At 41.3% G+C, this 27,611-nt stretch overlaps 1 protein-coding gene across 1 annotated transcript in view; it reads right to left on the reverse strand.

The window, feature by feature from the left end:
• The window catches only part of VAPA (VAMP associated protein A), a 31,168-nt gene extending 16,039 nt beyond the window's left edge, over positions 1-15,129 (reverse strand). The window contains exon 1 of the mRNA XM_086608566.1: positions 14,999-15,129. Within this exon, the coding sequence (XP_086464692.1) occupies positions 14,999-15,074 (76 nt within the window). The 5' untranslated portion in view covers positions 15,075-15,129. The remainder of the gene's footprint in view (positions 1-14,998) is intronic.
• Between the last annotated feature and the right edge of the window lie 12,482 nt (positions 15,130-27,611).

Consider the following 27,611-nt stretch of genomic DNA (forward strand, 5'->3'; position numbering starts at 1 on the left):
CAAAAAAAAGGCTCAGTTCAGCGGCTCATTTTGAAAGGCACAGCCATCAAGAAAAGGAGCTATATTATTGAAAAAAAGCTTATTTCAAGACAACGAAGCAGTGGCTTTATAAACTGATGATAAACTGTTTTTTAAACTTTTTTTTTTAAATGTTCTTTTTCTTTTTAGACATAAAAGGTGCCCTTATGTCTGCCTTCTCAAAGTGCATAATGAGACAGGATTTAAAATACTCTTCAAATGATTCAGATATTTACTGTCAGTTTTAATACCACAGATTATTAAAAAAAACAACCTGCTTTCGTTCCCCAGGTACACGAATGTAGTGACTACCTTTGCATTTCTTGGTACTTTCGAAAAAAAAGAGCCTTTAGCTCAGGGACATTTTTTACTATCAGACATTTCTTTCAGAGTGGACTGAAATCTTTTTCAAGGTCGATAGCACCCTTCTGACAGCTTTACCTTCCACCTACCTTCTAAAAGCTTTAAAGAAAAAAAAAAAGCTGTATAAAGCCTCTCAACTCACAACCATCAGACTTAATAAATAGCTGGTAACAAACTAGTGCACAGAAGGAAAAAACTACTCTGTCCCTACAGAACTCAGCTGTGTTGGTAGTTTAGTGGCAAATCAACAGACAGCACTGATCTCAGCATGGACAGGGAGGAGGAGACACAAGGACAGTAAATCAGAAAAAAATATCTATTACTATTCAGAGGAATCATTCTTATGATGTAAATTAGTATGACATATCATTCAAAAAAGAAACCATGCAACAGCAGAAGAGTTCCCATTCACACAAACAAAAATACCACTACTCTATGGACAGTGGGGAAATAAAAGTACAAGCTGGCACTAACATCCTGAGTGCAAAAGTATAAATCATGACAATTTCTTGAGAAAAAAACAAGAGAAGAGAGGGGGTGAGGAAGAATCAGAAAGGAGAAACGTTTTAGGCTAAACTGCACAGACCACATCTAACCAAAGAAAAGAACAGGCAAAGATGGATACAGACATTCTGCCCATGCACCACGATGGGCAAACACATGCCAACTTCATCTCAGAAAACATACAGCTACACTAGGACCGCATTATATTCTCAAAAAGAGCATCTCCCTGCTTGCATGACACCCAGGCCAAAGCTGTTTTTTATTTCTGCACTTAAACCTCCGACAGGCTTATGTCTAACTACACCCACCACACAAAATACTTCATGAGTACTCTTCTACTGTTGTTTTACAATACTTCCATTGTAAACTGCTTAAGACTGTATTTTATCTTATATTTATACAACTTAAGACAATGGACTTCTGGATCTGTAACTAAGGTTTTCAGACGCTGTGATAATTTAACTAATAAAATCCTCAAGCTACACTGATATAACTATGATGTCTGACAACAAGAGATCATTGCTTTATAAACCTGTAACTTCAACCGAACAATCTCTGACAGTCAGAGCTACTTTAAAGGGCACAGGGAGTTCAACAACCCACTTAGTAGTGTAAATTCAAGACCCCAATTACAGCATCTCCCTAGAAACAAAGTTGTGAGAGTGCCAGGTTATTCCAACTGTTTTGAATGGAGCAGTGACAATCCATGCCAAAAATCTTCCTGTCTCTTTTACTTAAAAGAGCCTTAGAAAGGAATGACAGACACCTGCCTAATCACACTCGGAAATACTAGAGAACTCCAAAAACATTATGTACTGAATTTCTATTCCGGCAATCTTACAGTGCAGCCACCGCAACAGCTCGGACTACAGCAACTAGTGGGCAAGAAGAAATGACACCAATTCTGCAGAGCCAGTTTCCACTACTGAAACACAGTGCCAAGTTTCTCAGCTTGCCACAACCTTGCCAGTTACACTGCAGTAAAACCAAAATACTATGTATCAGTGGGCAGGTAGGACCTGTACAGAGATCTTTTCGATCAATGGTGTCATTTTCTCCTCAAATTCACGTCTCCTTCAGTTCCTCAACTCCAAAAGTCATCCTACCGCCTGGGATAGTCAAACATAAAGGAAAAAGTGATGATGTGAATATGCCTTTCTAGAGCGGGAAGGAAGAGCTTAGACAAAGCGCCGGTATCCCTGGGAAAGGTGAGAGATCACTGCCAGTACCTCTAGCTGTTAGTAGTACAGAGAAAACAAAGAACTTCTCAGTAGCAAACAGGTTTGGTTATCAAGAAGCTCCATTCAAGATTAGTAAGGCTGATGATTCACACACAGAGTCTGTCACAGAACATCACCTCTACCTAAAATTCGTTAATAAATTATCATTTTATTAAATTACATAAAATCTTTGATAATTAGAAGGCAGAGAACTTGTAGAGTTGTACAAAAATGAGCAAACATTACTAAACAAATTCAACAGCATTTTATGCTAACAGCTTAACCATTAAGTATATTGTCCTCTTTGATTTAAGACACTGAACTGTAGCTGTTATAAAAGCTAATACCTAAGCTGCCTCTGTCAGAAAGCACTCTATTTTACGCATAGAATTGAAGTTTATTTAAACTGTAAACTGGCACAGTAAAGTGATATATTCGGCCACATCTAAAAACCATACAAGAATACATTAAAAAGTACGCAGACTGGCAAAAGGAATACAAACTCCTTAAAATGTGTAAGTTAGCACTGTTAACTTCAAGAACTATTAGGATTATATGCTTTAAGTGGGATGCTGTTTTCTCACAACTGCTTCATCATCTTTGAAATTTCAAGAGCACTTGAAATATACAGAACACTTCAAGGCATCTTTTACCAAAACAAAACCAGGCAAGGCAGTTTTCTTTCAGCACAAGTCAGGCTGGGCAGCCAAAGAAAAACCGTTAACTGCATTTAACGACTTGAGCCCTAACAAGTGAGAACGGAGTTAAAGTCAGTAACATTATAAAGCTAGCAAGACAAATTTTGAGAACGCGTTAACTGACTTTTATGATAGACCTCACAGGAAAAGAGTAAGATATCCATCAACTCATTCTGCTAGAATTAATAGTAGCAACAAAACAAAGGAAAAATAAGTTAAATTGACATAGCCCCATGTAATCTGCATACATACGATATAATAAAGAGATATAATAAAGATTTTTTCTAATTAGGACAAAATTTAATTGTTTTTCTTTCCCATCGTTTGACATAATAATCACGGAATGGTTGAGGTTGGAAAGGACCTCTCGACCAAAGCCCCTGCTCAAGCAGGGACACCTAGAGGCACTTGACCAGGATCATGTCTACATGGCTTTTGAATATCTCCAAGGATGAAGATCATATAATCTCCGTGGGCAACCTATGCCACTGCTTAGTCATCCTCATAGTAAAAAAACAGTGTTTCCTGATGTTCAAAGGGAACCTCCCATGTTTCAGGTCGTGCCCATTGCCTCTGGGCACCACTGAAAAGAATCTGGCTTCCTCCTGTTTACACCTTCCCTCCAGGTATTTACAGACATTGATAAGATCCTCCTGAGTCTTCACTTCTCCAGGCTGAACAGCCTCAGATCTCTCAACCTCTCCTCACAGGAGAGATGCTCCAGTCCCTTCATCATCTTTGTGGCCCTACATTGGACTCTCTCCAGTATGCCTGTGTCTCTCTTGTAGCAAGGAGCCCCGAACTGGACCCAGCACTCCAGCTGCTGCCTCATCAGTGCTAAGTAGAGCGGAAGGACCACCTCCCTCAACCCGCTGGCAACATTCTCCTAATGCAGACCAGGATACCATTGGCCTTCTCTGCTGCAAGGGCACATTGCTCGTTTATAGTCAACTTGGAGTTTACCAGGATCTCCAGGGCCTTTTCTGCAAAGTTGCGTTCCAGCTGGTCAGACCCTAGCCTGTACTGGTGCATGGGGGGGTTGTTCCTCTCCAGGTGCAGGACTTTGCACTTCTTGTTGAATTTCACAAGACTCCTGTCAGCTTGTAGCCAGCTCCCTCAGCACTCGTGGGTACGTTCCATCAGGGTCCATGGACTTACGTATGTTCAGTTTACCCCAGTATTCCCTGACCTGATGATCTTCCACCAAGAGTACCGAAGGAAAGATGTCTAAAATGAAAGACCAGTGTCCTATAGCAAGTCAAAACTACTTTAACTGACAGATAAGAAGCCTAATCTTAAAATATACACAAAGTACTTAACTGCTCCAAACAGAATTTTATAGTACTTTCTGAAAAAAAAGCATAGGTAGCGCAGCTGACACAAAAGAAAGTGAGAGGAATGTTTATTTCCATAAATTAGTTGTAAGAAATTCATATTCAGACCTCTGTGAAAACAATCTGAAGAGAATCCATAACATGCATTGCCAATGAACATAATTCCTTCCTTCTGAAATACTAAAATCATGACCACTCAAATACCTTCTTCAACTGGACAAAAAATTCCAACTGTAACAAACCACCTGTGTTAAAATTATTCACAGTCTATGAAGCATAACCGCTTAGGTTTCATGGATTAAACACTTCAACATTATAGGTCTGAATGATCAGGAATAATGAGTGGATGAAGGTATAAGATTAAGAATACCTACAAATAACCATGGCTCTCAGGTAGACATCCATATATCAGAGCAATAATACAGAACCTTTCACTTCTTATTCTACCCTAGCACTTGAGAAGCAGTTACTAGTTTTACCATCAACATGCACGTAAGCGTCAGAATGCAAAAAAGGCTTTATAAGCAAGCTGACACACCTCAACGTCCGCAGCTCCTGAAAGATGATTCTAGGCTAGCACTGTTTATCACGGGTAACATCAGATTTTATCTGAGCTCCCACAATGACATGCTGTCAGCATCCATGCTGATGATGTATCTGTCAAAGATTTTTCCTTCTGAAAAAACATGCTGAGACAATGCTCATTTTTTAATCCTAAAAGAGCTCATCTTGCTCTGTCGAAGGGGCAAGAAGAGCCTATATAAGGCTACACAGCTTACTAGCAGTGCTTGTGCAGATGCTGGCATGCATACTTTACTGCAGGCTGGTGTAAGAGAAATGGGAATCAAAACCTTTTGCCTGCCATTCTAACAGAAAAAAGACAGGAATACAATACAGTGGCATTTCAGCAGACAAAACAAACAATTTTTTTTCCTTACATTTTCTTCTGGATCAAAATTTCCATATTTACCCCAGCTTGTTACTGACATGTTGTTAGTGCAATAAGCATCTATATCAAGGGTAAAGTACAGCCAAAGAACATTACCATGAATTCTGGTAAAGAGAACATTATCTACTTTATATATTAAACACAGACTAAAAGGTGATTGGACTGCATTCAGTGTTAAATATGGACAAAGGTTTCCTTAGCCTCAACAACAAAAACCCCTCTATTAATAAGATGGTATAACACGGAATAACTCCATCCAAAGATACTAATACTTGTATTTAGCTTAAGCTTTAAAATCTAGCAGTCTGAGTCCAAGTCAGTCATATATGTCTAATAGTAGCTCATAATTCTACAAGCATAAAGTCTTAAGAATCTACTGATAGTGTTATTCATCCCAAAGCTTTCTCACCATTGAAATAACAAAAGCAACAAAAATATTTTACTACTGCTAACATGAACATTTAAAACAGCAAATTATGATAAAGTCCTGAAACAACTCAGTAATACGTACAAGCAATTTTTCAGTACAGATGCAATATTAACAATTTAGCTCAGGGCTGTGTTATAAATCCTTCCCACTGGAGCAACTATTCTCTTTACTTGCATGAGGTAGGATAACTACTGAATTTGATAATTAGAGAGGTTCTTAGATTTCAAAGAATACTAGTAGATTTGAACAACAGAACTAAATAAACAAGTAACTTCTCCCTTTCTTTCTCCTTTTAAACTTGCTTTGTATTTTAACCTGCTATAGCTTACAAAAGGTTTCAGTGATGCTGAAAAACTCAGGTCTGCTGTTTAAAATATGCAAAATTCAGTAGCTTAAAATATGTGTGCATCCTCAAATACAAAATTTCCAACTGGATACACCTTTCTGATCTGAATTGCAACATACAAGATACTCTTCAAACTCTACAGCAGTGATCAGAAGACTTGTAATCATCGCAGATGGCAGCTGTAGGGGCACATAGAAAATCAGTCTTTCCACAGAAAGATCTGACCAAAAGCTGTTACTTAGCAATTTTCCTGGTGTGCTCCAAGAACTGGGTATAAGAGACCAGACCCCAACATTAAACAGAACACCACCGCTCTTGTAGTTTTCACTGGTTTCCTTGCAAGTAGTATCCCAACAGTATAACAAAGTAACGTTAAAAACACATTCACAGCCACTTGATGCCAATTCATTTTTGTACCAATCCTATCCTTTAGGCTACGTAACTTTTGTATTCCCTAGTGCTTATCTCTTCTGATATATTTATAGATAGCAATCAGATCCCTTTTTAGTCTTCATAAGATAAACAAGCCAAGCTATTCTACTTCACTTATGTGAATAAATTTTTCTTTGCACTATTCCCATTTGGGTTCATTTCCTCCGACTAGGTGTTGCCAGGGTCGCATTCTCATAAAGCTTGATCTATGCCATAAGCCTTGACATTAATAGATCGCTCACTACAAAACTACAGTCTCATATTTGCCCCATTTCATGACTCATCACACTCGCAATAAACCTGTGATTAAGTACTAGTCTCTAGTTCTACTCCTTCATGACTTCCAACTACAATGAGAAAACAGCAGTTCTATTATTAACACATAAACGCACTAATCTTTTTTGCGTTCATCACATCTCCTAACTCTGCATTACCAATGAGCTCTATCAGCACAGTCCCATCCGTATTAAGGTCATTAATGAAGATACTAAACCAAGTTCAAACATGACACTGGTCCATCCTTTAGAAATGTCATTAAGCTTCCAATCCCCCAACAGCTGTGATACAGTTTATTTTATAGCTTGTCCCTTCTCCACCTTACATTTTTCCATTAAGCTCTTTTACCTGCAATTTAATTATTAGTTTTGCAGATACCTCTGTATCAAGTAATTTATATTCAGATCATGGAACAGACTGTCCTGGAAGATATGTCAAAACATATGGAAGACAGAGAGGTGATCAGAAACAGTTAACATGGCTTCTCCAAGGGCAAATCGTGCCCGACTAATCTAGTGGCCTTCTACGATGGACTGATGGCATCAGTGGACAAGGAAAGAGCTACAAATGTCATCTACCTGAACTTCAGTAAGGCCTTTGATACAGTCTCAACCACCATTCTTACCTCTAAATTGGAGACATACAGGTTTGACGGAAGGACTATTAGATGAATAAGGAACTGGCTGGGTGGTCATGTCCAAAGAGTTACACTCAATGCCCCAATGTCCAAGGGGAAACCAGCAACAAGTGGCGTCCCTCAAGGTTCTGTACTGGGACCAATACTATCCAATGTCTTCATCAATGACACAGTGGGACTGAGTGCACCTCAGCAAGTTTGCAGATGACACCAAGGCGAGTGGTGACCTTGATTTGCTCAAGGGAAGGGATGCCATCTAGAGGGACCTGTATCATCTTGGAGGGTGGGCCCATGTGAACCTCATGAAGTTCAACAGACAAAGTGCAAGGTCCTGCATCCGGGTCAAGGCAATTTTCAATAGCAATATAGACTGGGGGACAAACGGACTGAGACCAGCCCTGAGGAGAAAGACCTGGGGATACCGGTGGATGAAGAAAAATCTAACATGAGTCAGCAACGTGCACTTGCAGCTCAGAAGATCAACCATATCCTGGGATGCATAAATAGAAGTGTGACCAGCAGGTCGACAGAGATGATGGTTCCCCTCTACTCTGTTCTTGTGAGACACCCCACATGGAGTATTGCATCCAGCTCTGAGACCCACAGTACAAGAAAGACATGAACCTATTAGAGTGGGTCCAGAGGAGGGCCACAAAAAACATCTGAGAGCTGGAATACCTCTCCTACAAAGAAAGGCTAAGAGAGCTGGGGCTGTTCAGCCTGGAAAAGAGAAGGCTCCAGGCAGACGTTACTGAGGCCTTTCACTATGTAAAGGAGGCTTATAAGAAAGACAGACAGAGACTCTTCACTGGGGCCTGTAGTGACAGGACAAGGGGCAACAGAGTTAAACTGAAAGAGGATAGGTTTAGATTGGACATAAGGAAGAATTTTTTTATGATGAGGGTGGTGAGACACAGGGACAGGTTGCCCAAAAAAGTTGTGGAGGCCCCCTCCCTGGAAGTGTTCAAGGTCAGGCTGGATGGAGCCTTGAGCAACCTGATCTAGTGGAGGGTGTCCCTGCCCACAGGAGGGAGTTGGACTAGATGATCTTTAAAGGTCCCTTCCAATTCAAATCATTCTATGAATCTATGAAATAATACAATGACATCCAGTAAATCCAGTGGCAAGATCAGATATTATTTGGGGATGCATACAGAAGAGATGGAAAAAAAAAAAAGACACAGAGAGAGAAGGAGGCCTCAGATAAGAATGGTACATTCTACCTAGGACACTCATGCTGCATTTTATTCCACGTTCCATTTACCTCCATGTCTTTAATTATTCTTTCCTCTAAGGCTTTGCATACTATCGAGGTCAGACCTGTTCAAGCATTGAAGTGTCAAATTAAGAATTACTTCAAGTGAGACCTCATTTTGAGAAGCACAGGAGGGAAAAATTCTGATATGACTATCTTCTTATAATTCAGGCAAACAATTATTTTTCTTTTGCTTTTCTTCCTTACTCATGTTATTAAAAAACAAACACCTTAAGTCCTACACCAGGATAATATTCAGCAACTATCTTAACTCTCAAGACTTTGTTCATATAGAAATAAATTGAAAATATTTATTTTAAATAATCATGTATTTCTAAATACTTTCAAAACATAAAATGAACCATGACATCTACATTGCCAAATATTTCACAATGCAATGAAACAACTGTATACAATACAAAAAAAAAAAACAAAACACCTAGCACTAAAAGGCAAGAGAAGCTAAAGAGGTCAAGATCACTATGCAACAGATAAAGTCTTACTATCTTAAGGAAAACAAAGTCACTAAAACTCTAACTTGTGTTTCTGCATTTTTATTTTCAACAATACCATATCATAAATTATCTCAGTAGAGTAAATTTGCTTTTTTTTTTTTTAAGAAATTAGCTTGTACACACTTATCTGGCTCATTTGACAATAAAAGCCTTGTAATTCTACAACTTTCACACTGGAAAATGTAATACTTATCTAATTGGTCAGTGATTTTTTTTTTTCCATTTCACACACAGCAAGTTCTCTCCAGCAGCTTTTTCTAACTTGAATTTATGGCTTGTAAGCTAAGCATGTAATAACCCTTTAACGACTGATAGTCACAAAGATCTAGTTAACAAACATCTCCCAAAGACAAAGTTGGTCAGAAAGTAAAACATTGACAAACCACAGTCAAGTTGAAACAGGAACAATTTATAATACCACAATGGGCAGTCAGTGCACTAAATATTCAGACCTATTAGCTAACGCATAAAACAGCTCCTCTTGTTCATGGCAAGTTTCTACTTTTCAGCTTGGCCTTGAACAATGGTACAGTGTTTATGTATAATAAAGTATTTTTTACAATATTAATAATGATGTATTACAGTGATCTACAACACTTGCTTAGGCTATCAACAAGCATAACGAGTAGGCACTTTATACTAATTACAATGTAAAGGTGAAGCTTTTATACCAATGCCTACACTTCAAGTACAAGACGGTGAGGTTTGGATAGTGTTTTCCTGCTTAGTGAAGATGGAACGCTAAGGAAGAGAGACCTATAAATTGCAGGTAAAAGACAAAACTTATAAATCTTCACTGCTGTATACCTCTATCATCACAGGAAAATTCTCTATTATTGAATCTTAAAACAAACGGCAAGCTAGATCTGCCAAAATATAATCTAACACCTATAACACACCTGACTTCACAGATCAATACAACTCCTTTTTATTAGTCAGTTTTAAATGCAGTCTAACCCCATGGTAGAAACACATGTATTAACATAATATCACCTCATAAGCAACACCTGGTAAAAAAATTATCTTCCTTCACACCAATCATTTTGTGTCTCAATTTTCATTAATACCTATAATTTTTTAAAAATTTAAAATACTAACAACTATTACATTTAAGCCAAGAAACAATGGATAGAAGTACAGATGCATGCAGAGAGTAAACAATTCCAAGAATCCTTGGATTTTTAAGAAAAAAAGAAAAAAGACTACTTGTTGAATACTGAGTCATTCTATGGCATGTTCAATCTCTGCCATTACACAACACTCAGTCAGCAAAAATATTAACTTAAATGGAATCATTTCAAAGTATCAAAAAAACACAACTGTGTTAGTTATCACTTAAAACCAGTTTTTCCCCTCTACACTCCCATTGTTTAGTTTCAAAAATATTCTTGAATGAAGACACCAAAAAATTGACATCCCAATCGCCTTTTTTTAACCAATCGTAGAAAGTCGAGACGTCACAAATTTGCTGGTACCACGAATAGAGTGAAAACAGGCATAAAATTTGACATAATCAAGACACACAAACAAGGAAGCAAGATCACATTTGAGGACTTCAAACTCTGCTTACACTAAAAGATATCCTGGGCCAATTCTGGCAACAGACCTTGAGGGCAGGGGATGGATTTAACGTTGAGCTATTTTTACCTTTAAATTCCACCTTCTCGATTTGCAGCAACACATAGCCTCTGGCTTTCAACGTTACCAATAGCAGTGTAACGATTACAAAATAATCTACAGCAATATTTTGGTATTATTTAAAAGGCTGTCAAAATCTGTATTTCAGAATGAGCCGTAATACTTCAGTGAAGTGCTCTCTACTCCACCTGGCAAGAGTCATTCGAACACATACCAGCTGACAGCTGATTTCATACACTAACAATCCTGAATTATGAATCAGATTAATAATCGGACATTAAACATCACCTGTCAGACTGATGTCTCCCAGTAACTCAAACCATCAAAGGTAAAATTTATTGCACACAGACATGCTCAAAAGTTGATTTTGATCTGCTTACTTGCTGTCTTATTTCTAGCCTCAAGGTAATTAAAAAAAAGGAAAAGTGCACCTCGTTATTTTGAGACCTTTACAAAGGCAAAGTAACTGGATTTCACACGCTTGCAAGCAGGAACTTCAATAAAGGATATCAATATAGAATATTCAGACATTTTTATAATGTCTGATCATTGCTAGTCAGGCACCTCTGAATCACATGCAATTCAAATTCTGAACACTGTCTACTAATCTTCCAAGTCTCATCAAATCAACTAGTGTTGATTTTCAATTAGGTATTGCAGAAGCATGTCTTATGACTGGTTTAAAGATCTGGCAAAGGTTTTTAAAAATAACTATCATCCAACACCAACTTAAATACATGTTACAACTGCAAGGCTGGCTTCTTTGACTTAAGGAAGACCTAGTTCCCAACACAATGCTAGAAACCTTTGAACTGAAAACTTCCAAGTGCTGCTATTTAGCTACACAACTGGTTTTTCAAAAAAATATTTTTAAAAAAAATTTACTCACAAAGAACCAATTCCAGATTACCATAACCTTTACTAGAGTTACAGTGATTATATGCATGAGTCACATGAAAAGACCCCAATAAGATGTTCCACCTTTCAAATGAGTTGCTTTTAAGTGTCTCATGTTTCAATTCTTCCTATCCAGTCTTAAACAAATCCAAACAACTTCAGACTTGAGAAGCTAAACAAAATACATTAGACTAAAACACAGAAGAAAGCTAACCTACAGGATTAATATGGCTGAAGACCTAGATACAAGAACCATGAGGCAAATTCTCAGTGCTCCATAATGAAACTCTTTCAGAGGTATTATGTAGTGCATCAACTGCCTCTTAGTTTCATCACTTTTAAGTATAATTTTTCCCCTTGTCACATTTGCACAACACTGAAATGTACTTATTTGTTTTGTGGGTTTTCTTGGGTACTCCTGATGGTTCCACAATCCAAAGAAATCTAGTTATCACAGAAGCAGAAGGAATTAATCAGACTCCAAAACACTATTAATGACTGAATTTCTAGGAATGCGAGGTACTCTAAAAACAAGATTCTAATCTTTCAGTCACCAAGGGAAATATGTAATGTGTTAGCCACCATGGGACATGTTCTTTAGACCTCCCCCTGAGTTTTGTGGAATAAAATACAGGATAAACATATTATACCTTACTTTTGCTGATCGAGTAAAGTAGATTAGGGGGAAAAAAAAAAGCCATAAATCAAACAAATTAAAAAACCAACCAAGCAGAGTTTCATCAGGTAATGATGAATTTAAAACTTTGCCAAACAATTCCATAAGTCCTATGTGTTTTTTAATTTAAATCATTGTTTGCATGGAGGGCATATTAACACATTTCACTGTTAATCTAAAGATCAGCAAATCCATTACAAGTTCCTGAGGAGAGAAAACCAACAGAACTATTTGTTCAGTTCAGACGTTTAGACTTAACCTGTATCTCTGTTACATATGCATCAACAGTATTAGGTAAATAGTAATAATGGATAAATGTCCTAATAAAATAACTTTGCATAATCAGCTACATGGAAAAAAAAATTAAACAGTTTTATGATTTTCCTACACTAAGCTGCACTTCTTCTGAGTCATACATTCTCTTAGTAACCAATTACTTTTTAAAAGATAACACTCAGAACTCCCTTCTGCCAATATTGTAATCTTCACTGCAGTACTTCAGAACTGAATTACTGTCTGTGGTTCACAAACCTCAGAATAATAAGCAGGCAGGAAATATTTATTGAGAGTGCACTCAATGCTCTCTCAACAGATAGCTCTTTCTATAGTATATTACTGTAATAATATAGTGATAGAGAGTGCTTTCCATGGAGTATTAATACTGCAGTCTCATTATGCTTCAGATTTTGTTTTTGCTTAGTCTGCTCTACAGAAATTTTCCTAATATATGCATGAGCCCGAAATCAAAGGTTATGCCGAAAGAACACACATTTCGTGCTCTAAGTACATAAATACGCAGCACAATAAGAATCACTGACTGAAAATGAGTTCATACAGACACAATTTCAATCTAGTATTTATTCTATATTCCCTGTATCACTTTGTTTCATACCACATAAATGCAGCTTACTTCCAACTTGAAGACAGCTCAACATCTGAAAGCTTCAAATTAGACACAGTAGCCTTTTTTGTATAAAAACCGAAAAATTAAAAATCATGCATTTTCCTACAACCTGTTCTTGAAATAAGAATAAAGTGTATTGAAATGTGAGTGCAGCCAGACCTGGCAGCATTTTAACAACACAAAACAGAAGCAAAAAAGATAAATCCCCACTATAGTTTTGACTCTGTCTATGAATGTGCCTTTTAAAAATTTAAAAATTGAAGCTATCAAGAAATTAATGTGTGATCAGGCAGATTTTGGTTTCTAATCTATTTGATGGATCAATAAAACAAGTATAGGTTGTTAAAAATCTCTTTGATAAATCATACTTAAGCTTCTTTTCTAAAAGCCAGGCCAGCGACTTCAGTATTTTAGGGGAATACAGCGTTCTTCTATGTAAACATTAATTTGTTCTAGTTGTCCATTTAAAGATTTTTACAACATCATAAATTCCACTCTGTCCTCTAAAACAATAAAAAACGAGTCTACTAAAAATGGAAAATAAACCAGAAACATTTATAGGATTAGGCAAGTACATGTGCTGACACTAGCCACAAAATTTGAAACATAAGTTTAGATAACATTAACAGGTCTAAAAAAAAAAAAATCTAATATTGCTGATTCTCAATCTGAAACGTTCAGAGACTTTTCTCAAAGCCACTTATGGGTATAAAATATAATCACAGGATACTATGGGAAACTATTTATCCTATCACGCTTTTCTTTATGCCCTTACCTTTCAAGGTTCACTCATTTTTGGAAGAGTCTGCCTTTTCACAACTAATTTAATAGGAGAGAAAAACCCCTACATGATAACAGAACTAACTGGGACCTGTTTTGAGAGAAGCATGTCATGCCGGTCACAGTCACGCGCTCGGCACGCAACACCCGCTACGCAGAAACTTCCAAAACGCACACGTTCCTTTCCTTCATTCCCAAGAAAGGCGTGAGCTGCCTGTTCACGCACCGAGAACCTGCCTGAAACGTGACAACTTGAGGGGAAGGGCGGGGAGTCACTCGCCGGGCCAGCGGGCCAGGCTGCATCCGGGCCAGGGTGCGAGCGCCGCACATCGCCCACCGCGCACCCCCAGAGCGATGGTGCAGAACCGCACCGGCCCCGCGGGGACGCCGGCGGCGGCCGGGGCTGGGCTCCGGCGGGCGCCCGCAGACGCCCCTCCGGGGCGCGGGAGGGGGAAAAGGTCGGACGTGAGGGCAGCCTCCTGATGCGAGTCTCCTCCTCCTGCTCGCCTCCCCGCACGGCGGCAAGGCTCCCATCGCCCGCTTCGGAGCCTCTCCGACCCGCTGCAGGCAGAGGGAGACCTCACGCAGGGACAGTGGCGGCCACGCAGACCCCCGCGGCCACAGAAATGACAGGAGAGCGTCTCCTCCTCCCCGGCCCGGGCCCCGTCCCCTCCCCGGGCCCCGCGACTCCAGGGACGCGCCTCCCGAGCGGCGCGGTGACACGGCAGCGGCCGCGCCGGCATGCGGGGAAACGCGCGGGGTTAGGGGGCGGACTGCCGCACCGGCGACTCCGGAGGCGGGCGAGCGGCCGGCCCCCGAGCGCCCCGCCTGGCGGAACGGGCGGCGGGCGGGCACCCTCGGGGAGCTGGGCCGCAGCGCTGCCGGGGCCGCGGACACGCTCCCGAGTCCCCGCGGGATCCCAAGATGGCGGCGGCCGAGCCCGTTCACCGGCTCGGCGGCGCCCCCCGACCCCCCGACGGACCCGGCCGGGCACGGCCCGGCTCCACGGCCCGGGGCGGGGGGGGTAACCGAGGCGCCCGGCGGCGGCCCAGCGCCGAGGCGAAACAGGACACCCCGCCGGGCCGGGCCGTCCCGCTGCCCCCCTCCCCCCCTGGCTCCCCCTCACCTTTGAATTTGAGGTCGGTGGGCGGATCGAGCACGAGGATCTGCTCGTGCTTTGCCAGAGCCCCGGCGGCCGCCATCTCGCTCGCTCCGGCGGGAGGAGGAGTGGGGGGAGGAGGAAGGAGGAGGAGGAGGAGGAGGCGGAGGAGGGGCGGGAGGGGGAGGCCGGGCGGCGGCGCCGCTCCCTCGCGGAGGGCGGGCGGGCGGTGGCTCCGCGCGGTTGCGGGCGCTGCTGGCGGGGCACGGGCAGGCGGGCGCGCTGCCGCCGCGAGTCCCTCTCACCGCCCTCCCTCGCCCTCCCCGCACGACTGGCTCAGCGGGCGGCCGACAACACCACCCCTCCGCGGACACGAGGGCGGCGGAGGCGGCGGGGTCCGCTGTGCGCATGCGCCCGTGCGCAGCTTGCGCCCGCGGCTCCCCCCGCCTCCCGCCCCGCCAGTTGGAGCGAGCGAGCGCCCGCCCGCCGCGACCCGGCCCGGCCCGCTTCTCACAAGCAGCCCTCGCTGCAGCCGCCGGAAACGCAGGAGCGGAGCGGGGAGAAGTGACCTCCCTCTCTACACACACACACACGCGCGCCGCGAATCGTTCAGTGCGTTGGGCGGCTGCCGCGCTCTGGGGGGAACTACCGCTCCCGGCGTGCCGCGCGGCGGGCGGTGGCCGGGCGGGCGCAGGACGTGCCGGGAGGTGTAGTCCGTGAGGGACGCTGAGGCGGGAGCGGGCGGTCTCAGTGGGCTCCCGCTTCGTGGGACTGTGAGGAAGGGTGACCCGTGGGTGGTTCGTTCGGCCCTTCCCAGGAAGCTGGAGGAGGGAGGGCAAGCCTTGGCGCCGGATGGTGGGCGCTAGAGCGGCAACTGGTAAAGGGCGAGGGTCAAACTGAGTAAATAGTCTCAGGCTCCCCATGGCCGCTGAGGGCTCTGGCTTGGGTGTCGTCTGCGCACCAATGAGGCTTGGGGTGTTGGCGCCAGCTCCCGGCTGCCGCAAGGTACCCGCGTCGGGACGGCCGTGGCCAGGCCCAAAGGCCCCTCTGCCACGCTGCCAGGCAGCACCTGAGTGCCAGGGCGGATGGGTCTGGCTCTAAAACAGGCCTGGAAAACGGCCAGAAACTCTCCTTGAGTAGGAAAATTGTTGTTACGTGAAGGCTTAGGGGTATTAACAGGGAGTTGACGTTGAGAGAGATTGAGCTCTTGCAAAACTGAAATGAGGAACAAGAGCCATTGTTTATTAGTAGGCAGGATTTGCCATCCATCTTACTTGCGCTTTTTGTCAAACAAAGTGTTTTCACCATAAGCCTTTTCATTAATACCATACTTCCAAGCTGATGGTGTATCTTGGGGTATTTGAATACACTGGTGACAAAGAAGAAAGATAGCCAAATCCCTCTGAACCTTGATGATTCCTGTGTCCTAAATCTACTTCTGAAGAATCTGGCTGTAAGATATATAAATTTGTATTCATCTAAGGTTGGGGTACAGGTGATGGAAATAAAGTAGTAGTAGCAGCAAGGCTTGTGGATCACGTAATTTCTTTGGTGAATACCTCTGCCTCAGCCACAACCACGAAGAAAGGCTTTTGAGGCCATTTGGCAGGGGAGACCCTCTGAATAATTTAGGTTCAGGCTCTGCCTTGTCTCCAGCAGAGCCTTCACCCTCCATTTTGGCTCCATTCTTCAGGCCTCTCTTGCCAACAGCAAATACCCATGTGACTTTTAATACCGTCAATGACTGAAGAAGAAATAAATGAGAAGTGCTGTAGAAAACTACCTCAGAGCAGTTTTACCTGATTGGAATTGGCTTCAATAGGTGGAGTTACGTGGCATATATGTGAAAATGTTGCTAGAGGTTTGCAACTATTCTGGCTGCAGTTTTCCTGCTACAGACTTACTTTATGATGCGCATAAAACAGCATCTTAAATTACATTCTTTATTTACAGTGCAATACTTAGAAGTTATTGTCTGGTGGTCTTCTGGGCTTTGTTAGCAAAACCAATGTTCCACTCTTTATGCATTCTTGCCCTTGGGATCTGGAAGATAAACTGGAAGATAAAGAGGTTTTTTTTTTTCTTCTGTTAACACGGACATTTAGTCTGTTACCTCTGCTCTGTTTCTGTTCATGAATCCACCAAAGATTAAGCCATGGTGTACACTTCTCAGAAATGATAATTCAACTCCAGAATTACCTGGTGATTATGTACCAGAAGAACTTCTGAGTCTTGGCTTGCAAAGAATCAAGTCATGGGGAACAGCTGCAAAATAGTAAATGCCACAAAAGGTTCTGTCTTTTCTCCTTTTAATGGGGTTAAAAAATAACAATAAAAAGTACAAATTCAAAAAAAGCTCCCTCGATGCAGATTTAGAATACAGAAATACCTCTGTTTTCTAATTCTCTTATGCATCTCTGGTATAGGAAAATCCGAGGCAAATCAAAAGTTAGGATCCTTCCTTAATATGACAACAGGTCTTAGAGGTTTTCCCATGTACGGTTTTCAGTGCAAACACCTTGGTAGACATGGTTGCACTATAGATATACCTGACATCAGGGGGTGCATATGGTTTGGGGGAGGACTGGGATAATCCTTATCACCAGCATATCAAGAGGCAGTGAAGGAAGACAGGGCACAGCCTCGAGTAGGCTGTGGCTCACAGTGAGAGCATCACTGAGGCTGGAAGGGACCCCATGAGGGCCGTAGTTCAATTTTCAACTCAAAGCAGGGTCAAAGCTGAATTCAGGCGAGGTCACGCAGGGCTTTGTCCTGTGGGGTCATTAAAACCTCCGAGGACGGACATTTCACAGCCTCCGGCTCGGTGCTTGCCTGTCCAGCTTCAATCTTCTCATTTTGTGTTACAGTAATGGCAAAGTTAGTACATAAACATTGAGTGGGTTGATTAGTGGTAATTATGTATGAACATGGTTTTTTTTAATGTAGTCTTTGTTGTTGTTTGAACACATCGAGAACCTTAATGCATTAATCTGTTTTGCTGCATTTAGTATCATTTCTGATCTAATGCTTTTATTTCATCCAGACTGATGTAACTTTTTATATTAAACAACACCCGTGCTGTTGATCAGCAATATCTAGCAACCTCTCCAACATCTGATTCATTTCATTTTAACACCTCCTAGCACAGTTCAGGAATGAAATCTCAGATCTATTGCAGTCAATAGAACTCACTGATTTCTATGAGAGCATGATGTCATTCCAGAAGTATCTTTAGTATATTCATCACTGCTTGTGAAAGGATAACATTTGCTTAATCTGAGGTCAACGTTTGTCCTGTGTGTTCGTAGATCTTACTGGTTTTCACATTGTGAATTCAGTATCCTTGTTATGGTATCTCAATTGGGAGATGATTTGACATTTTTCAAAACTGTTTGCTATTAAATACTAAATAAGCTCTCTCCGTACCTGAGAAGTAGCAGAGTAGATTCAGGTTCATAATACTGAATTCCACTATTTATTATGCAGGTAGTTTATTCAGTCTTTCCAATTCTGAACTTGAAAATGTCTTGCCGTAAAACAGTATCATGACCTTTGAGATTTCTTGATGTTATTAAGACTGTCAGAAAAAGCCACGTTACTCGTCGTGGGGAAGTTCTACATCTCACTCAGTAAAGTATCTCATGCATCGCGCACGGCTAAGTCAGTGAATATTGCAAAACTCAAGGGTAGAAAGGTAAGTATGTTTTAAATTCTCTTTTAAGGAAACTTCTGGCCTTTTGGTATTGCAGTTTATTTTCTGAAATACAAAGCTGTTCATACAGCAAGCTCTAGTTGTCATTTACTTGACTGCTCAGGAGTTTCATATATTAGGTCCACTTATTTTGTAAATCAAAGGCAAAATTGCAGTCCGCACTTACTATTGAAGATTTATGGTATTATTCAAATGTTGCCACAGGCTGGAAAAGTAGGTCTGAGTGGAGTATCTTCATGTTTGTTCAACTACAGTGTATTTTTTATGCCTAGTGACGTGATTATAAAAACATACAATGCTGTTGAATACTCAAGTAGAGAGAGAAGCTAGTAACACGTAATGGCATTCTGATAAATAGCTATAGTGTAAATCAAATTGTATGTATTCATATTTGAATTGACCATATTCAAATTGTCAGTATTTTCATATTTTGGACCTGGTTCTGTTCTGCCGAACGCAAAAATGCCCTACACCGTTAGCTTATGTAGGAACAATACCACAATCTTGTCTTGTCTTTGTGGTTTAAAGTAGCCTTTAAAGGACTGAATGATTCCTGAGCCAATTTCAGATCTGCTAAAAGCCATCAGTGCTTTGATAAAGGACAGAGTTATTAAGGAAAGGGATTTCTGAATGCTGTTTTCAAGAACTGGTTCTTACAGTTCATATACGTTCATGAGGGATGTAATGAGACAATCCAAGATACCAAATACGGAATGTGTATGTGTTGGTGGTTGTGTGCTGGTGTTGCATTTCTAAAAATGCACAAACACTTTGCTAAATAGTAGCCAAAAATCAAGTATGAATAGCTAAGTATACAAACTTAACTATGTAGTTGAAGCTCACCTCCAGAAGAGAAAAACTGTCTTAAATAACAGTCTTAATCTGAGAAGTAATTCTGCAGAAAGAGCATGACGGTGCCCTGTGGTTGTTGCATCTCTTTTCCAATCCGATATTCTTGTAAACAATAGCATGGTCTTTCACAGTCTCAGTTTGGAGAACTCATCTGGCAACCGGGATCCAAATTTCGCCTTTCATTTGCTCCGTTAACACGCGTAGCAGCTCCACAATGCTAATTCTGCCCTCAGCATCTCCTGAGCGGTCCCAGGAAGCCATGGGGTTATATTTGCACATTACGCCTAGGTTCAGTTCTAATGGGTCACAAGGAAAATAGGAGCAAATAATGTCATCTCAATGTGTGAAAGACAAGCATTGTACTGAGACTGTGCGTGACGGATGAAGTGCTTTCCCTCTACTGAGCGCCGCATTGAGCAGAAGTGCTTTCCCTCCACTGAAGTGCTGTGTCCAGTTTTGGGCCCTAGCCTTCAGGAAAGATGTGGGATAATTGAAGGGAATCCAGAAGAGAGGACCTGTAATGACTAAGGTCCAGAAAACAGACAGATCGATGCATGAGAAGAGATTGAAATACTGAGGTTGTTTAACCTAAGGAAGAAAAGATTGACTCACATGTTCGGTGGTGGTCTTCAAATACAATAAAAGCTATTGCAAAGAGAAAGAAAATAGTCTGCTCTCGTTTACTTTGAATAGGACAAGAAGTAATGGGTGTAGATTGGAGCAAAAACTGATTTAGAGCAGATATGAAGAACTTTTCAAGAGTAAGGATAATTAACAAAAAAGATTGCCTGGAAGCGCAATCCATGGAGTCCCAGTCGCTGACCTTTAGCAACAGGTTAGACATCTGTTGGGAGATATAAATTTAGCTGATCCTGTCTTGAGATGTGACCTCTGAAGTCCTTTCCAGCCCTATGAGTCTATCATTGTGTAAATTCCAGCATGCTCAAAAATTAAACTGATCATCTGCAGTGGAAATGTCCACTCCCTGAGGTCTGAGCTACAGTCCATTAAAATCAGGGGGAATTTTTCCAGTGACTTTAATAAGCATTGGATCAGACCCTAATTGAGTGTGTAATTTGGAGCTGCATATGGAATTTGGTCCACAATTCTGTTAATGGTATTTGCAAAAGAGAAGAATCCAACTCCTTTTCCCGGGGTACATTAGTTTGCAATGGTTACAAGAGAAAGTAAACACACGCTGAAGAAGCAGTGCTAGATTTTTCTTACAAAATCGAGTAGAATTGACTGAAGACAGACACAAGGAGAAGGCCTCTGAGGAAAAATTAGCAACTTTTCTCAAGGAAGAACATTTTGGATAGCTGTTTTTTACATCAATTAAGCAGGGCCAGACAGAAAGAGACAGCAAAAACTATGTTAACAACGCTTTAAAAATAAATAGGTATCATGGACATGAGAACGAAATGTTTGTTTCTGCTGAAAGATCAAATTAGCTGAAAGCTTGGAAATAGGCAGAGCAAAAGAAGGGGAGACATAGAGGAATTCGAACTGGCAGTGGATTCAATTGGTTGCATAGTGACTGATGAGGAAAGATGCATTCCTCGGTAGTCTGTTATCAAATAACACAAAGATTTTCCTCCACTCTGAATGATCGATTAAACGACAAGCACTTACTCCAGCTCAAGCTCTGCCTCTGCAATTGCACACCTTCACGCCGTCAGGAGGAATACTAATATGTACAAAGTTAAGAGTTTGCAGATTTGCAAAATCACAGCTCCTGTGGGCATCCGCAGCCGCTCTGCTTTTGTGGGCTGTGCACATCCTCTGGAAATTCTTTCTTTGTTACCCTTGTGTTGTGGCAGGAAACAGGCAAATGCTCAAAATGCTCCTCTAACAGCTGCGGGAAGCTAAGGTTACTAATACGTGGCTAATACACACATGAAAGTGCTTTGCTCCTCATTAATTGATTATGTCTAGAAGTAAAGACACAAGGTTTCTAGAATCATCTCCCCACTCCCGTTTGTTTGTTGCAGATGTGTTCTGTCTCTGCATGCAAGCTTGAACACTCTACCTGAGAGATCATTTATGAAATATTTATTTACTTTGCATTCGGGGAAGAAAAAAAGAAAAAAGTCTGCAGAATATTATTGATGGAATCTTCGACTGCCAAATACTGAATTATTTATAGCTTAATTGTACAAATGATACCCATGAGGATCTGTTGGATTGCAATATGCAATTGATACACTGCGCAAAACCAGGGACATGTCTTTCAGACTCCGTTCTGGTACTTTGGTGGGTCACCTTAAAACAGGTATGAACACTTTGCAGGCGAAGCTGGAATACCTGACGGCATTTTTGATGTCACAAGGGGTACAACGGCCTGCACAAAGCCCCGGGTGGCAAAAGACGCTCTGACCTGGATTACCCGATGTGGGATCTTTCCACTCTCAACACATGTGCGCCTGTCGGCCAGCGATCTGTCCTGCTGTGCACGATTCCCTGATGCTCCCCTTCCCTGTGGGCAACCCAGTGCCTTCTGCCCTTCAGCAGTTCCAACCTACGCTATGGGCACTGTAACCGTGTGCACGGCTCTCCACCTACAACCAGGAATATTCACCATTTTTCTCCCCCAACACCAAGCACTAACAGGGAAGGTTAGAGGAACGTATCCACTCACTTGCTACTTTGGTCCCAGACTTACATACCTGTTGCAGATAAATACATAAATAGATGTTTCAGTGTTAAATTCATAAAGGTAAATGCTGGTAAATATTTTGTGAGCAAGCTTTTTAATACAGATTTTAACTGTGCAATCATGATTTTAATTCCACAGATTTCCTGGCTTCAATTCTGCTTTTCAGAGGGAAAGACAGTGTAGTGCGTTGAGACCCTTCTGCTCTCACTCCATTACCCCAAAACTACTTCTGTCCTAATTTGCTGAGTTTTTTCTCCCTTCCCTCTCTCACAATCCACATTGCTTCTGCCTCTCTCTTTCCACTGGCTAGAAGACAGACAGGCCAACAAGGTTACTCTACTTTCACCTTCAAATGAGGCAGGTGTATTTTCTCTTCCTTTTTCCCTAGTATGAGAAAAAGCAATTTAATATACATTAATAACAATTTAATATAAATTAATAGCAATTTAATAGAAAACTGTAGTCAGACACTGCAACCTGGAATGTGCTTTTTTCCTTTGCCTGGCCATTCTTTGGCTTTTTACCTTTCCCAAGCAAGGCGCATAATAGAAATGAGGAAAATGAGAATCTGTAGTCGATCAGAGAGTAGTTTCTATTCATCCAGCACCCTCCCTCCCTGGGCCAGAACCAGAGACTTCAGGGAGTCCCACCACAGACAAATAGTGGATAGTATCTCTTCTACGTTGAGACTCATTTTTAAATAGAATCATAGAATCATAGAATGGTTAGGGTTGGAAGGGACCTCAAAGATCATCTAGTTCCAACCCCCCCCCCCGCCATGGGCAGGGACACCTTCCACTACACCAGGTTGCTCAATGCCTCATCCAACCTGGCTTTGAACACTTCCAGGGATGGTGCATCTACAACTTCTCTGGGTAACCTGTTCCAGTGCCTCACCACCCTCAGAGAGAAAAATTTCTTCCTTATATCTAATCAAAATCTATCCTCTTTCAGTTTAAAGCCATTGCCCTTTGTCTTAGCACATATACCCTTGTAAAAAGTCCCTCTCCGTTGGCTGAAGCACGATGTTAAATACCCTTAAGTCATTTTATTTTCTTCTTTCTTTCCTTTCCAGCAATTTTGGTGTCATTTGCAAAGTTATCAGCAAAGAGTTTATGTTTTCTTCCAGATCATTGATAAAGACATTGAACTGTGTTGGCTCCTTTGAAGCCGTTAAATAACCCATTAGAAGAGAGTAGAAACATGCTGATGTAGCTGCTAATTGGTACGCAGAGTATTTGATACAGGTAAATTGATTTTGTATAGTACTGGGTTTTTTTACCAGATTGTCGTGCAGGGCTACATCAAATGGCTTAAAGTAATCCATGTGTATTAAGTCAATATATCTACCTTAAGCAACTGCATTTTAGTCTCATCTCATCTTGTTGCTTGAATGCACCTATTTTCCATAAAAAATAAATTGTTTAACGTTACATAAACTACTACCCATGAATTAATTTCTATTTGTTTCCCATATCTCTTTATTAGTATTTTGCCCAGAGTCTATGTAATACTTGCAATTATCCAAACCCATCACATTTATTTTTTACAGTGTGCCGCATTCACTTTACCAGTCATCTGAAATTTCCCCTGAGCACCAATATTTCTTCAGAATAAATGGTTCTGAGAGTATCTCCACCATTTTTTGTCATACTCTTGGGAGCATTCAGCCCTGAAGATTTAAATGTGTTTTGCTTTCACTGATGAACATTCTCTCACGCATACAGTGAAAGGGAAAGAATTTTGTATCACTTCGTTGTTATAACAGAAAAAAAATCCAGCTTTTGAAAGTAGCTTAGTAAAAACTGTGCTTTCTTACCCAGAAACTAGTCCTCAGGTGAATTCAGTTTCACTCACATCAAAGGCAAAGAAGAAATGGTTGCATTTTGCTCTTATTATCTATTCAGAGACAATACAATTGTGACAGAAGCAGCTGAGCTGGATTTTGGCTTATGCATCAGGAACAAAACTTTTAACCGAGTTAAAATATTGGATGTTCAATCTTAGGGGTGGCTAAGCCAAAAAGATCACTCTCTAGGCAATTCTCACATTCTAAGCTGAGTTTCCAAGTCTGGCATGTAATCTTCAGCAAATCTTAGGAGGCTTGATCTGGATAGCTTTGATGGACAGCAAAGCAAGGAACTGTATCATTATATTTTTACTAAGGCACATTTTAAACCTGAGAATTAGGCTCTTCCTTAAAAACTGTCATGCATTTGGGAAAGCTTGTGTGTTCTAGTGGCATCACATGGGAAATTTCTTTTTTTTTTTGCTTTATATTTATTGAAAAGTGAAATAAGGCTTTAAGTCTTATGTTTGTCTCTTAGAGAGTGAACTGGATAGAGTTTTCTGAATGACTCATTTGGGCCACTGACTCAATTTTAACAAATTTCAGTAACAACTCATTATAAAAGACTGGACAGGATGGGAGGGGTTCTGGCCACATTATGACTGACCTGACTTCCAGTCTTTTCAGCCTGGATAACATAGATAGATTCATTCTTAAATGCAAGCACAAGTAATTTGCTTGATGAGGTGACCACAGCATCCTCTATTAATTATCTGACTACTTTTCTAGAAACTAGAACAGTAGAGTTTACCTGAGATGAGATTAAACAGACTTTTGCACATATTCAGTTTTCACTGTGTTTTTTGCCTTTGTATGAGTTGAGTAGCTAATAAAACGCAACACTGCTTCATTGTGTCATCAGCAGATACCAAATGACATCATAAGGAAATGAAATATTTGCCGTTGCCTCACAAGAAAACTTAGAAATGCACAAAACCACCCATGAAGCCTATTCTTGTATGAGGCAATACGGCAGCCGGTTCTGATGGAAGTGATGGAGTTGCCATGGAGGCCTGACAGTGTGGTAATTCAATATACACTGAGTCAACCTCAGGCTTCAAGACCTCAGAGCCTTGACTCAGAATTGCTGTTATTCGTGGCCTCATAGAAAGATGACAGTTGAAGAGAGGATGGATACATAAATTGGAGGCATTTACTCCGGTGGGAGAAGGGTAACAATTTACACACTGTAGTAATCAGTCAAAATCTCACTCTCCGTAGACCAGCTCTAAGTATGAAAGACGTAGGTAAATGGCAACTGTGACATTGTAGTAATGGTTCTGTTTGAAATTGGAGATGATTGCAAAATTTGATAGAGAATTTTTCCATCACCTCGTCACACTCTTTTTATGGCGTGGCTGTGTATAAAATCAGATAGGCCACCTAGCTGGAAGCATGGCTTGCTTACGTTTCCAGCATAATCTGAAGATATCAAAAGAAAATCACAAGTTCCTGAACTCTAATTTCCTGCCTGTGGCTGCCTGGCTTAAAATATACCTTGGAATTATCTAACATCCAGGATTTTCTTGTGGCTTGGAGCTCCTGCTGAATGGAAGGAAAATTTCCAATGCTGGTTGAAAATGGCAGGGCTCACGTCTTTGCTCAAACAAACATCTTGGGGAATGGAGACCTCTCATGGGAATTCTGGCACCATTTCACCAAAAAAAAGCTACCTTTCTTCAAAAGCAGACCTGTCAGAGGGCAGCCTCAATAACTTCAGGCTTTCCTGCACTACCAGAGACATGGACTGAGTCATCTTGCCAAATAGCTAAGTAACCACTTTCCCAGAGCTTTGAAACCCGTAGCTCCCAGATATCCTCACCTCGCTGTCACTGATGTGATGCGAAACAGGCTTCTTGGACGGAGGCTCTCTTTCTAATCTGGTAGTTGCTTCAGGCCCTGTAATTTTTTTAACTGTGTACATCACACAAGGAAGGGTGCAATTTTCTGCCGTGGTATGCATCTTTCACTGGTGTGTGACTCGCAGAGAGATGAGGCGAGGTGTCTGAAAGACATGCCCGCTGACAGTGATGACTTGATGAGTTGTGCATTTTCTAAGGCATCAGTTTCCTGCTGGGAAAAATAAAACAAAAATCCCTCCATTGTATCTTTCAGTGATGAATGTTGTGTTATTGTAAAGCCTTTATACTCCCAGCAGCAAGTACTTAAGTACATACTACGTGCTGTGGTTAAATCAGTCGATGCAAATCTACTTGGATACATTTATCACCACCTCATCCTTTCTTCCTTAGCCTTCTCTGGAACCATTTGCCCTTCTTGTGAAAAACTACCTGTCATTCCAAGACACCATTCAGCCAGAATTAAGCTTCACGAAAAGCTAAACCAGGTTGGCAGGGTGGCTATGTAAGTGGAGTGAGATGTATTAGCCAAAGCCCTTTGTCCAGGGCTCCGAGTCAGTAACCGGTGTGTCATGGACTACATGAATGCGTATCATCTTTTATTCAGTGGACTTTGTGCTATGTAAATTCAGGCATACCCACAGGTAAAGATACGGTATCATTTTTACAGGTGGAGTCTAGCCACCTGATGCCCTCTTAATCTTGTATTTGTTTATGCTCATTTATTAGCTAGGGTTCTCAAGTAACAGTAGTGGTAACATGGCGGTACCATGAAATGCATGTGTATGCACTGTTTGACCATTTATAATGTGATATCCTTTTTACCCCAAGTCCAGATTTTCTATTTCAGACATCACTTTTGTTCCTTCTCTGTCACCCCAACGGGGTTGTGAGCCACCTCAAAGAGTATCTTCCCGGGTAGGACATCCTCATGTTTTTTGTCCGTTCTTCTCAGTTCTAAACATTATTTTCCCTCTTCAGAATTTTGTAATCAATGTGACATTCTGGCCATGTTCTCATTTCAAGAGACCTATTTCCCCTCCAGAAATCTCACCTCCTAAAGCAATTTTTTTAAAAAAAAAAAAAAAAAAAAAAAAGAATGTGGCGAAAAACTTGTTAAAAAAAAAGTGTTTCCTTTTCTGGTGTCTCTGTCATGAGGAAACAAGCTTATCTGTTGAGAGCCGTTTCTTAGACCATTATGAGTTCATATTTCCAGCATATCTCAAAAGCCTCCTTTGTATTCAAAACTGCCAAGAAACTGAGTCACCGCCATTAGATACGTCAGCTGCTAATGAGATTTCTATCCCTCCTTACGTGACTGTGGGGAGAGCCATTCCGGTGTCAAAGCCTGTGCTGTAGGAGGAGAGCTGGTTAGGTGCCAGCAGGCGGTTCAAGTTGCCACCTTGAAAGCAAATTTTCCCTGAGAACCAGGAATGACCTACAGAGTGTAGTAAAACTCAGAGGACAAACGGTATCTCTAAAGGGAATGGTGCCAGGAAAGCTATTTCCTTCTTATTTGGGTTCCTGACTGTTTCAAGAAATATCACAGAAAATTTAAGTCTTTATTTTGAACGTCCTTTTTTTCTGAGAGCTCTTACTAGATTCTTACTACACATTTTATGCTTTTTTGGTAAATATCCACAGTGCAAAATCATCCCATGTGATGAGTGATGAACACAGACAGGAACTTGGATATTTGGTAGTGATTCTAG

The sequence above is a fragment of the Tauraco erythrolophus genome, chromosome 3 (genome assembly GCF_009769465.1).
Source record: "Tauraco erythrolophus isolate bTauEry1 chromosome 3, bTauEry1.pri, whole genome shotgun sequence".
Taxonomy (NCBI): domain Eukaryota; kingdom Metazoa; phylum Chordata; class Aves; order Musophagiformes; family Musophagidae; genus Tauraco; species Tauraco erythrolophus.